Source organism: Antedon bifida, chromosome 3, assembly GCF_963402885.1.
Source record: "Antedon bifida chromosome 3, ecAntBifi1.1, whole genome shotgun sequence".
In the NCBI taxonomy this organism is placed as follows: Eukaryota; Metazoa; Echinodermata; class Crinoidea; order Comatulida; family Antedonidae; genus Antedon; species Antedon bifida.
The window spans coordinates 13,781,476-13,795,605 of NC_136228.1; the positions used below are offsets into that span (position 1 = coordinate 13,781,476).

At 33.2% G+C, this 14,130-nt stretch overlaps 1 protein-coding gene across 1 annotated transcript; it reads right to left on the reverse strand.

The window, feature by feature from the left end:
• Window positions 1-590: 590 nt before the first annotated feature.
• Window positions 591-3,172, reverse strand: LOC144837928 (uncharacterized). The gene is made up of 5 exons (XM_078693258.1): window positions 2,790-3,172; window positions 2,553-2,642; window positions 2,049-2,204; window positions 1,576-1,641; window positions 591-1,348 (listed from the first exon to the last, which is right to left on the reverse strand). Exons 2-5 carry the CDS (start codon window positions 2,634-2,636, stop codon window positions 1,142-1,144), a joined length of 513 nt encoding a protein of 170 aa, XP_078549384.1. The 5' UTR covers window positions 2,637-2,642; window positions 2,790-3,172; the 3' UTR covers window positions 591-1,141.
• Window positions 3,173-14,130: the final 10,958 nt, after the last annotated feature.

Here is a 14,130-nt window from a genome sequence, read left to right on the forward strand (position 1 = left end):
TACATCTTCAGAGACTGACTGTTGTAGGGGGAAAGAGCAGTGGAGATGTCATTACATGGCAACTTCAGAGGTCTACAGTACCTCAAAAGGACGTCTAATACAGTAAGTTGTGTCATTCAGTTTTAAATACATCTTCAGAGACTGACTGTTGTAGGGGGAAAGAGCAGTGGAGATGTCATTACATGGCAACTTCGGAGATCTACAATACCTCAAAAGGACGTCTAATAAAGTAAAGTTGTGTCATTTAGTTTTAAAGACATCTGTAGAGACTGACTGAGGGAGAGAGAGCAGTCGAGATGTCAACTCATTACACGACAACTTCGGGGGTCCATAATACCTCAAGAGGACGTCTTGAAAAGTAAGTTGTGTAGAGACTGACTGTCGAGGAGAGGGAGAGAGAACAGTAGAGATGTCATTACATAGTAACTTCAGAGGTCTACAATACCTCAAAGGTCTCAAGGTCTACAATAACTTAAAGACATCTGTAGAGACTGACTGGGGGAGAGAGAGAGAGCAGTGGAGTTGCCATTACATGGCAACTTCGGAAAAAAGACGTCTATTAAAGTAAGTCATGTCATTTAGTGTTCCGTTATATTTATTTCTTAGTCATAAATCGTATTAGTACTCTGGTACAAATGGAATACGGTAGGTCTAATAACAGTGAAATAAGAAAACAGGCACACTCGACATTATTTATTTGGTTTTTACTTTATTAGGCCAATCAATTGAATACTTTTATTTTAGCAAAAAATGTATTCTGCTTAAACTTACATACTACATTTATAATGGAATGCTTTTTGTTTACGTTTTTACAACATAATATATTAGATATTGGATATATATATATATTTCGAATGACCTGAAACATTTTAGAAAGAAAAAGAGAGATGTTACTGCACGTTGCCCTGAAACCCCCACCCCAAAAAAACACTATATTTTGAAAAAGTACATCATATATCCGGTTGAAACGCGTTAGAGCGTCAACCAACCTTTTTAAACATGTTAGAGCGTCAGCCACTTTCTTGAAAGGCATTAGAGCGTAGACCAACTTTCTTGAAACGCGTCAGAGCCGCCACCATCGTTCTCGAAACGGGTTTGAACGGTGTAAAGAAAATTTGATGATGTTCCTTTATATTAATATTCATATACAGCTTTGGTAATTTAGCCTGCATAGCTCAAGAACCGAACAACCGCATTGATAACTCTGTCTACATCCGCTGAACTGAATCACGTCAATGTTTATTTCATTTTGATAGCGTAAAAGAGACATAAAGAATTCGTATAAGATTGCATCGCGTAACCACAGATCCGTAAGTTTAGAAAAGCCATACTCAGATACATATTGAATCTGCAATTAAAATTTTAAAATATCAATATCATCATTAATTCATTTTATGTTATGGTTTTAATTTCAAAATTTAGAATAAATCTTCACAACGAAACAATAAATAAAAATTGTAGGGATGGAAAGGACTATTAAAACTAATTTTGGTAACATGTCGTTACCTTTCTGATAAACCGTCGTACAAGACTCCTTTTTGCTTTTAAATACAGAACATAGATATAATAACTTACCACAGTGGACTGTGTCGTGGATAGCGGTGAAGGTGTGTATGTTGTAGACGATGCGCCAGCTCGTCGCTGTCAAATGAAATAAGTAGAATGTGTAAAAAAAAACGGTAATTACTAAATATTGGCTTAGAATCTTCAGGTAGGCTAGGTGGTATCCACGATTAAAGTTTTACTTGTAGTGGGGTGCCTTTTTCGCAACATATGTAGTGGATGTTTTTGCAATACAAACATTCATATATTATGGCCATACAAAATAAAAAAATTCATATTAAAGACTATTTCTGGTACCGACTTGGAGCTAGAAATCGACGTAGAATTAGAGTTTATATCAAATTATTCACCGCACGACAAAACTACGTTTTATTAAATTTAATTTAGCTGATAAACAATCGCAATAAACATTCATATAACGGTACTCTAAATAATTAATAGGACATTATATTAAATGAAACAATAACTTAAAATATTAAACTTACTAGAATTGTTTTTAAATGACGAATAACAGCGTTCAGGGCCTGTAAACTGTCGGCAACTGGTATCCTTGTGCTCGTGTAGGCTAATGTAATATTTTCTAGGGTGTCTCGGTAGGCTCCTAAGCTATCTTTATGTTTTATAATACGGTTGATCGCGGTCTGCAAAGAATAAAACAAAATTAAAATGTTTGAATCAGGGAAGAGTAAAAAGTAATTTTTCTCTTTCCTGTTTTGGATTATCCATTTAGACTTATTTTGAAAAAAAAATGGCCACGTGTTGAGGTTGTCATTCCTAATCGAGGTTGAATAATTCGATATCGATTCCAAACCCGTAGAACCCCCTTTCTACGAGGTGCCTTTTTCAACATAGCAGCAAAGGTGATGATATGATTAACTTAGCCTAGCTTATAACGATTTTTGCCCGGCCCCTTTATTGGAAAAAATAATCTTTACCTATGAAGCGACATTAAAAGTATTATTATTGTTAAAATAAGTAATACAACTTACATCGTTGCATATGTTCTGTGGGCAATCCTCTAGGGGTGTGATAATCCTGCGAACATTAGCTTGTATCCTTGATGTGTAGTTCATATGAAACTGAAAAAAAAATTAACATGAAAGTCTCATAAATAGACATATTTTTGCTTTCCTGTCCAAAAATTAAAATCGTCAGTAACATTAAAAAGAAAATACAGCCGGCGACTGTGCTGTCAAATGTCTGTCTCTTGTGGTCTGGCTTCTTACCTTATCAGTTGCATTTACTATTTGGCATTGCAATGTGTTCGTTAAATGGTAGATCTTGTCATACTCGGCAAATGAGAAATCAGTACTCGGTGACGTAGAAAATGCCCCCAGAAGAACGAAATACAATCCTACATCAAAGAAAAATGAAAATAGACCTATATTGATAAACTAGTAGTAAACGAATACACGAAAGTTTTGACTCGCCTGGATAAAACCAGCCTCCATAAAGATGTAATAAACAAGCCCTAATGAAGGAAACATCATACCTCACTATAGATATATACTTTTTTGGGGGAAACCCAGGGACGCATTGACGTCAGTGGGTGGTTTGTAATCTTCTTTAAACTAATAAACGACACAATTGTCCCTGTATTAATCCGTAATCGATGTTTTCAATCTTTGAAAATTTAAACTTTGAACAAGAGTTCATTTTCAAATAGGCCTATATGATAATTGATAAATGCAAACTTATTCAAAACATTTGCAGTGCTGTTCTAGCATATGCGTTCAAAATTATCAATTTCTTTTTTTTTCACAATGATTTTGACCTAGGTAACATTTTAAAAAATAACAACATTTATTTTGGAAACGAAATAGTTTTTTTTGTGCTACTACAGTACTATAATAAAATGTTTGAAATCCAAACAGTATAATAATAAAAACAGTACCTGGTCATTTTTGTTGCATCATTGCAAAAATGGCAAACATTTCCGTTCAGTAATTTGGACGTACAACGCATTGTTGTACCTGCTAACTAAAATATAGCATATCCCTATACATTGCTTGCATTTACAACCTAGCAACATTCCGTGAAAGGAGGTATAACTAATACAGCAAAGACTTACCCCGTAATATGTCGACTACACTCATGATAATAATATTTTCAGTTAGGTTTGTCTATCCAGCAAGATGTACCGTTTCTCTTTCGGTACATCTCTTTATATACCACCCATCTCTCCAACACGCCACCCTTCTAAGATTTATTTTTCATATCCACGAAACTATTGTCTGTGATTAATTGGCTAAATACCTGTTACAAAGTAGGCCTACTAAGAATTACAAGTCTGAAACATTAAGTTATCAAATAAAAGTTTGATATATTTTCTGGCCATTTTCATTTGAATTACCTGGTTTTTGTCTATAGACTGTCAAGCATACTATTTGTCCATTGCTGTTGTGAGTGAATTGCGTATATATTTTCCAAGAATTTCAAGAAATAGAACCATTTGTATTTCACCACCCTTTGTTTAATGCTCCTCTTAACGTTTAATATATCAGCATTTTTGTGAATGAAAGGTCAAGCAAATCAATAAACCGTGTATATTATACTTAACACAACGAATCTCTCTTTGAGGGAATTTCCCTTTTGCTCTAAGTGTCTACTGATAGTCAATATAAAAAGCTTTTAAATATATTCCGTGTACTGCAGGTAAAATATGTAGGTATGTATTATTTAATGCCATAAAATGTCTGATATTTGTTTTTTTTACGTGTTTATTTATGCTTTTTTTTAAAATGTTCTCATAACATTGTTGTTTTAATTCATTTGGATTTTCTTAGGTTCCACATTCGGCGGTAACTATTACAGTACTGGGATGTAGGTTATTATCCTTAAAATACAACGTATCATTTAATTATTCAATTAATTGTTCTATCTCAAGTATTAATCTATGCAAATACGCTCGAAGTTCGCGTAGTACTAATATGGAATGAAGTTGAAAGGAGCGATTTTCCAATGACGTTAATTTTTGTCGTATACTTTCATCACTCTCGCCGGCAGATTCTGTATATTTTCTTATCTGAAAAAAGGTAAATTATCATGTTATGCGTGAATATAGAGTAGTGCATTTGATTTTTATGCGTGAGTAGAGTAGTTCATTTTAAAAATGCAACAAACAAGCGCAAGCCTTTTGATATTTAAGCGTGGTTCCCACTAGAACGCAACGCAGCGACGTATCGACACACTGCGTGTTGTATTGCGTAATCACAAGTGGGAACCGACGACGCAATAGTGCTGCAAACATCGCAGGTTTGATTTCACGCAGGCGGGAGCAAGCACAATTACTGTATTAGAAAGGCATTTACTTACGTTGCGTAGATTACGTTACGTTGCGTCGCTAGTGGGAACCAAGCTTTAGAGTGCTGCGTAATTTTTGACTGGCGGCGCTCAGTAATGTTTGTAGAGTTCCTTTTTTTTTTTTTAACCATATTTAATGAGGGTGATCCATCCAGCTATTGCTGATCATTAGGGACCCTCAGAGGTTCACAAGACAAACATATATACAAGATGCTCTACATAAACAAAGTCTTATTACAAGTCTTTGGGAGTGGAGTAATTTGGTCCTTAGAAAAAATCCTGACATGTGACGGGACTTGAACCCAGGACCCTTGGAGTGGTAGCCAAGCATCATAACCACCAAGCCATAACTCCACTCCAAACTAACATCAAGTACGCTTGTTTTGAAAATACATGCTGATAATTGCAGCATTTAACACTGTGACACATAGATCAATCAGCTTAAGAAATGTTAAGGAAGGATTTTGGCAACAATACTGAAGCCCCCTTTTTGCACTATCTATATCCTATCCTACTGTAATGTTTGATGTGTTGTTAGCGATCACGTATAGGCCTACATAAACGTTCAATAAACTGTACAATGATAATAATATTGGAAAAAAAATAATTCCAAAACATTGCTAAATTAGCTGAAATACTGTTATTTCTAAATAATTTGGTGGCCGTGATGGTGTTTCCACTTACCAAGTAGTAAATACTGAGTCTTAATCGGGCGCAAAATATTTTCAAAACGTTTAGACCAGAAAGTACGTTTTCGTTATCTGATTGTCGCTTTTCAAATCCCAGGATTCCATTAATTAGAACTTCATAAGCTTTGAGATAATCCATGTGATCGCATAACCTTTTTATACTCTGTAAAAACAAACAAATTTTTATTTGTGGCGAAAGAAACATTTACATTTTATGTCTATGTTACACAGCATAATAACAAAAAAGGCTCAGAATATCGTTAAGAATGTTTATTATCTACGGTAACCTCTTTAATTTTATTTTAAAAAACTAAGCTATTTAGGCCAATGCAACGCCATTATGTAGGCCTAATACATATTTATGCAACCCTGAAATAATTATGCATGTCTATTGCCTACGGTATTAATGAATAATTGCACAATTATAAATACAAAGGAATTTCTAGAAATAGAATTATAGCTGATAATATTTGATAAGTTAAAAACAAACCGCGTGCTGTTTTTAGCTTTAGACAATGAAAGAATATTAATATGGTAATTATAGATGTTCCCATATGTATAACGCGTATGACAACTGACATGTTCATATCAACAGTATTATCGTCTCGCCGTTTTAATCTAAAGGAAATCTAATTTCGTCACGTCATTTCGTCTGCAGACTTTGAACATAGGTTATGTTTTGGTTAATAGGTTTATTATTATTTACATAGTTTTTTTGACTTAGGCCTATGGTTGATCAAAGGTAGATATTATTGTTATCATGATTGCTTTATGATTTGTCTAAAGTAATTTACACTTACCAATTACCATAAAAGGAATGGTTATTTGTCAATTTATGGCCTATGAGGTCATTTCATATCTGTACCACGCAAATAACATCATTGTGGCCTTATTTTATATGATTCAAATGATATAATGACATAATTAGTCCCGACTATCTAAGTGTACCAATCCGAATTATTTTCTCCATGGTATTAATCCATTTATGTCATGGACATGTGTTATTATGTGATACTAAGAGCTCACTCTTCGTTCGATCGTTTAAATTCTGCTTAAATGAATGTAGATGACTACTTACTGGTTTGAACCACCACCTCTGTGGGCCTCTTTGATGCCACTGTATGAATGTTCCTCTATCTTTCAACTTTATGCCAAGCCTATCACTGCCAAAATATTTCCTACGCTGAAAATAAAAGTTCTAAAATAGCGGAGTGTGGTTTGTTGGTTGGTTGATTTAGACAGCAATGGTTACAGATTCTTTTAAATCTGTTAGAAAAAATTAGGCTACTATTGAGAAATCTGATAAGAAATAAATTGGGTTAATGTAAATAACAAATTTCAACGAAAATATCGAAAATGGTACATTCTTTAGATATTTCTTTCTGCAAAAGTTACTCATAAGTGTAAATCGGTCGAAATTAGGATTTCACCAACTTCCCGACATGGTGTGATATATAGAAAACACTGTTAGGCCCAATACCTTGCAATACTCTAGTGACTTCCAGTAAATTTGACTATCTTTTGCTTTAAATTACATTTTTTCAGGTAAATAATGTTTTTAATCCAATTTTTGGTTAAAGTGAATAACTATTGTGACATATATGGCATACTGAACAAAAACATTAAACAAAAACAAAACTTATTATTATTATTTTTTAGGGGACTATTATTATATAGATTAATAATATGGAGTTTATTTGAAGTGAACTTGCCGCTTATTTTAACAAAAAGACCATGTTAAATACTCACATAAATTCTGTAGTTTTCCCTTAAAATCGAATACACTTCGTCAATGTTTATAACTACATAATACACTACTCTTTCTGGAAATGTTATGTATTTTGGAGTTGTTTGTGTCAACTCGGAACTGTCGTTGAATTCTCTTGAATCAGATATGCTATCTGAATTGTTGTTATAAGTAAATTGTTTTGAGAATTCTCCAAGTTTTGTCACTCTATCTTTTAAAGTTATTATATCTTGTTTCCCCTTCCTTCGTTGTACAACACTCCCTGACAATCTTGCCCCATATTGTGTAACATCGTTTGTTCCAATTCGTATCACATCCGCTGCATCTTGGTGATCTGTTAACATGAGACGTGATCTCTCAACTTTTGAATTTGATAGACCGTTAATGACACCTCTTGCAATTCCTCTAATTTCTGTTTGATTTTCATCTTTTACATTTCCATGTGTTGTTTTAGAAGTGTTTTTTAGCAGAAAACTATGTTCATTCCTGTTAAATATGTTCCTTCTAGATCGTGAAATAATATTGCTAGACTGTACGTTTTCTTTGTTATCAATGGTTACGTGGTTATGCACGCATCCTCGTGTAGTGTTATTAATTATTGCGTCTTCTACATCAAGTTCAAGTATGGCTTGTCTCTCTAAATGTTCCACAGTATTTATTGTCTCTACAACGCCTTCTCTCGAATGAAAAATACTCTTCTTTATCAATTGAATAAAGTCTAAAACAACTTCACAATTTGTTTTGTTGTTGTGCTTTAGTGTGTTAATTTGTTCGGACGATGCTAAGGGTTTGATACCGTTTATACTTAGACTTTTGGTAGCCTCTCGATCTTTTGAACATGATCCAATTTTCTTTAGCAGACACTTCAGTTTAGATGAAAACGATTTTAGACTGCTGTCAGAAGTTTCCGTTAGACATGATTTTATGTGCTTACTTCGATGTTCCGCTGTAGCCAGCGTACGTTGGAATTCGGTCACTTCAATAGTACTTATATCCAGGGTGTCTCCAGAGTCCGATTCTTGGTCAAGGTGCTGTAGAGTTTTGATTGCGGAGGTTGGCCTGCCGTCTGTCGATAAGATTAGTCCGAGTAGAAAGCACATCTCAAGCCTCAGTATCGGCATATTACGGAACTAAATACTACTAAATCGCTTCTCGTCATGGCAATGTGTATGTGCTGTTCTTGAGAGGATAGCTGACTTTACAGACTTATACCAGTTCAATAGGGTTGCGCTATGTCAGCGTAGACAACGAAGATTTTAATTCAATTTCCTTTATCTTCGTGATAGACGTCCCTAAGCAGACTTATTGGCAAAACTTAAATTCACTGATTAAATATGGTTAAAGTAATGCAATATATAAAATAATAATGATTGTCCATCATGTGACACTGTCACAATAAATTATCCGGGTTGCCGTGACTCAGAATATAATGCAAACAGGGATTACTTTATTGTCTAGAGAAAACCCCCTAATCAATTAAGATATCAATGCGGAGTGATCTTGTACACATTGTTACGTAGTAAATCTGCTGATTCTAAAATAGGTGTGGTAACGTATATATTTCAGATAAGTAAAAGCGGAATTAAAGAATAATTGCCGATAATTTTTATTTTTGTAAATAATTTTTATTATTTTTAAGAAAACGTATAAGTCTTATTCATTTTGTGCAAAAGGTTGAGACTATTTTTAACTTTAAGGTCGTGTCTGGTGGTGGTCGGGTGGTACGTGTTCATTGAATTGAAAGCGAAACTTAACCAAATCTGACAACCCGTAGAAAAATCATCCCCCTTCTCTCCCCTATTGCTACCGTGCTTCTTCAATGTAGGCTTTTTTTTCGAATTTATAAACTGTAACCTACTTCCTAATTTGTGCACCTCCAAAATTCTTTTTTAATCCCGTTTCTAATGACAGTTAAATCTCGTCTACACTATCAAATTTGATGTGACAAAAATGTGATGTACCCATGTATGGACACGATGATGTCATATCACTACCATATTTGGGCATATCACTACCATTATTATTCGGCACATTATACTTTTTTGGTCAAACTAGTTTGATAGTATAGACATAGCTTTAGATTGTATTTTTTCAATAAAGGCAACTAGGCCTATACATTATTTTGACATTTTTATATATTTATAAAAAAACATTCCAAATTCCCTAGAAACTATAAGTAAATATGTTTTGAATAAAATGAAACATTCTTTCAGTTGTTTTTAAAAACTACTGCACGGTACTTACACATCGTAAATACAATGAAGTAGGTATATGCTACATTTGCATACTTCAAATCCATGAATACGCTCATTTTTCTTTTTTATCTCGTCTATCTAAAATTAATCATTTTAAAAATAAACAGTAAACTGTCTAAACCACACCGAATTCCTGGAATCATAACGATATTTCATTACTTGAGTTCCATTACGATGGACATTTAAATTGCCGTATCAATTGGGATAATTAACCTCCTAAGGATGACCTTTCCAAATAGTGGACGTTTCTTGGTATCATTCACGTTATAAGATACCTCGATTTCTTTTAATTGATAATCAGTTGTGCCGTTAGTATTTTGTTTATACGTATATAAGAATGCGTTAAGCCACTCCTAGCTGTGTGGTTAGTTACTTGCCTCTTCAATTCAAAATTTAATTTCACCACAACAGAAAAAATGTATATAGATAAATAAGTATCTAACATAAAGGTTTGAGTGAAATTTGTACCCACCGTAAGCTTAATAGCTTTTAGCGTGGGAAAATCTAAATCACATGGTGTTGGTTCAACTCTTATATTCTAAAGCTCTGTCTACACTATAAACTTTTATGTGACAAAAAATGTGATGTGCACATATGGACATGATGATGTCATATCGCTGCCATATTTCGGCATATCACTACCATATTTGGGCACATCACACTTTTTTTCACATAACGTTTGATAGTGTAGACAGAGTTTTAAGCTTGGTTCCCACTTGACGCAACGCATATTCGTCGTGATTGGTCAAATTGACTTTCGTTGCACTTAGACTAATATTCTGTACACTCTCAAACTAGCTTGACAAAAAAGAGGATGTACCCAAATATAAGTGATAGGACTTCATCGTGTATTCGTCACATAAAGTTTGATAGTGTAGACATATAGCATTGTAGTAAGTTTTGATTTTAAAGTAATTCACTGTATTTAAACGATCCGTTTAAACACGGGGTATACTTGAACCATCATTCTACAATCGTACCGTACCCTACCCTAAAGAATTCAATTTCATGTCGCATAGATTAAGTCATCTTTGCATTCTCACTCACTTTTTTCCTCATTAAAATTATGCTTATTTTCCCCTGCCTGGCCTGACCCGGTAGCTTCTAGCTGACTGTAGTAAGTTACATGTGTCTGGTCTCTGTTGTTGGATGAACGTTTAGCCTAGTATACTACACATTATAATAATTACTAAAAATGGTAATCTATTAAATATATTTTATTGCACATTTACATTGGAAGCATTTTATTCTATGAGCGATAAATATTATTAATATTATTTTACAAGAATATTATAATGTAGAGATTTTGTTCACATTTTAAACAGTTTTTACCAATGCTTTGAACCGCAGGACTATCACGTATGCCACTCCCTCAGGGAACTGTCACGCGGTTCCCCGGAGGGAAGTGAAACACCCTTTATTATCCTGTCAGCGTTTCAATTATTGAGACTTCAGTATTTTGCTTTTACATAATTAGCAGATGTGTATCTAACAAAATTTAGAAATACATTGGATAAATATACATTACTAGTATGTTGAAATTATACTCGAATCTAATAGACGAGAATCAGCTATAGGAAATTATTTGTGAAGCCTGGATCATTATTATACAATTCTTAGAAGTGATCGATGAGGGCGATATTAGATTACTGTATTTTTAGAAGTTTGTGAAGTTTAAATAAATCATTTGAGGTGGTGGGTGGGGTGTTTTGGGGGTTGAATTTTGCAGTATAAAAAAATAAAACAAATATTAATTACAGTTTTGTCATAATATTGGATAATTATTGAATAACTTTTTCTTATTATCTATAGAAATGTCTCAGTCTTCGAAAATCCGCCAAAGTGTCTGGAAGGTATGAGGCTACGGCAAGAAGTGTCAGATAGTCTCGCTCGTTTCGCTCCGCTTCATCTGCGGTTGTGTCAAAATAGAGGGTGCCGTTTGATGACGTAATACAAGTTCCGGTAAGGTTCCCGAAATGCATCTAAACAAAATAGATATGTATACTTATTAATCATTGTTTTATATCGAATAAATAATAATTTAGTATATTTTTATAAACTATTTTAATTTCAATACTCATCCTTTACTTTATTTATATATATATCTATATCTTATTTTTTATTTCCTAATTAATTGCTCCCGTTCGTTGGCCCTATGTACTTTTGGTTGTTTGTTTGCTTTTTTCCCTCGTTGTCTTTGTTGTTTACTTTTTTTGTAAATCACCGGTTTGCACGCTGGGATTTTTGTGATGTTTTATATACCGAATAAATAAAATAAAATAAAAAATATATCTATTTATTGAAAAATTATATATCAACGCGAATAAAATTAATGGAAACGAATAATTAATATTAAATACAGTCAGAATAGAAATGATTATCATCATTTTATTAGTAAATTGTATAATTAATTAAACATGAATGTGTTTCATTGACGGTACTTACAATTCCGATTACTTTAGAAGCTGCGATGTTCAAATCACCAGATATATGTTGAAATTCAGACAAAAACGATCCCGATCCCAAGTAGGTAAGTTCATCTAGAATGACCAGCGCGATTGCAGAGTGATAGATTAGTAAATTCACTTTGTGTGTCTCAAGTAGATCACCTTCCTAAAAAACATAAGAATTAGCAATACATATATCATTTCCTAGCTCTGTCTACACTATCAAACTTTATGTGATAAGAAAAGTGTGATGTGCCTAAATATGGTAGTGATATGCTTAAATATGGTAGTGCTTTGACACACACATTTTGTGTCACATAAAGCTTGATAGTGTAGACAGAGCTTAAAACTTAAATATTATAATACAATTTTACTTATAAGAGAAATAAATAAATAAAAGGGACTATACAAAATCATGGTGTTAATATGAATGCACAAACATTTTAAATTTGTTAAGTTCTGTACTAAAGTTCGACTATTAAATATAAAATACCTTATTAACATAATTCCAACTTTTAATTCGTGAACTTATTTTAAATATTTAAGTACTGGTACTTACTGTCATATTTTGACGTGTACGAAATGTCAAAGCGGAGACATCCGGGAGACCGTCCACTGTCGACAATAAAACTGCATCTTGCTGAATTCGTTGCGATTTCTAAAACGATTTTGTAATAGTTAACTTTTCGTTTTTGGAAGAAGGTGTTTTAAACTAAGATTTAGCTCTGTTTTGTTTTTATATTATAAAATTGAGAATATAGCCCAACTTACAAATCTGTTTAAAACGTCTCTGCTTTCAACCAGTAGACTGCTGAAACCAGATATAAGGTCGTTGTAGTAAGTTCGTGTAGCAATCGGTGTAGACGCCACTACCATTACGCACACTATACCAATAAATACCTCTACAATATCTTTAACAAAAATTAAATCTTAAAAATATTAAACGCCATCAAAGTGAGTATTAAATACATCTTCAGTATAGTAGCGCACGTACCAAAGATTGAATCCACAAGTCTTGTATTTAAAAAAAAAAAGAAGAAATTTTGCAATTTATACGGTGGTTTTACACATTAATGCCAATTTACACAGACAAGCGGTAACGGTAAGCGGAAAACGAAAATATAGAATCTAAGTTGAGCGAAAATCCACTCAGAATAAAAAAATATTCTCCCACTATTTCCTCGTATCAGCGTATCTCTCATGCTAGATTTAATTTTGAATCTTCTTTAATATGTTACTAGCTTTGAGATGTGTAAAGTAAGCCGCACATATAGGCTTATTCGAATTAACCCCTGCTCTAAAGGGATCTAGCTATAGATCAGGAGTGTTGCCTAGCTTGAATAATGCACTATTCTACAATTAGGGTCAGAAAAAGGTCTGTCAATGAAGTTATTTGTACTTAACCATGCCTTAGGGCCTATACTGCTGTCCTTAAAATATGTTATTCGTTCCATTAAAAATATACATTTTATTTGAAAGGAACTTTAAAAACATGTTTTAACATTTAAAATGATTTCTAAATTGTTTCAATTCAATGAAAGAAAGAAAATAAATGTTTACATTGAATTGAATTGAATTGAAATATAAAGTAGTAAAATAATATAGATTTAATACATTTATACACACTAGTTTATGCAAAGTAAACAACAATATTGAATGCAACACTTACGCAACATTGCTGAAGAAACTCGTAGTAAATGAAAGTCTGGTACTGTCGTCTTTTCTCCTTTGGAAGATCTTTCTATCTGATTGCATTTTGTTCCTCTCTCTCATGTTATATATGGTCTTGTCACCTGAAGTTTACAAATGTACAATTACTACCATTTGTTGGGATTGCAAATAGATTTAAGAAACGTCTCATCGTAATAGCTTGCCAGAGTCATGAATTAGGGCTGAATAAAGTTCAGATCTTAACCAATGTTAAGACGGATGTTGGAACAGCAGAACAATTGCATCATACTTTATTATGATCATGTAAAAATTAATAAATAACGCTCAATTATTGGTATTTTCACACATAATTTATTTAGTAACACGTGTGTGGATTAAGTACCTACTCATGGACTACCGCTACCGGTATTTAATCAATAGATTTATTGTAAATGTAACAAGTTTGAGTAGGATTA

What these genes read in the sequence shown, in the direction of transcription:
- LOC144837928 (XM_078693258.1), bottom strand. Translation starts at nt 2,636, where the DNA reads ATGAACTACACATCAAGGATACAAGCTAATGTTCGCAGGATTATCACA. An exon ending in CACAGAACATATGCAACGAT is followed by an intron (nt 2,205 to 2,552) that starts GTAAGTTGTATT and finishes TATTCTTTGCAG; the next exon opens with ACCGCGATCAACCGTATTAT. An exon ending in CCACGACACAGTCCACTGTG is followed by an intron (nt 1,349 to 1,575) that starts GTAAGTTATTAT and finishes TTTTAATTGCAG; the next exon opens with ATTCAATATGTATCTGAGTA.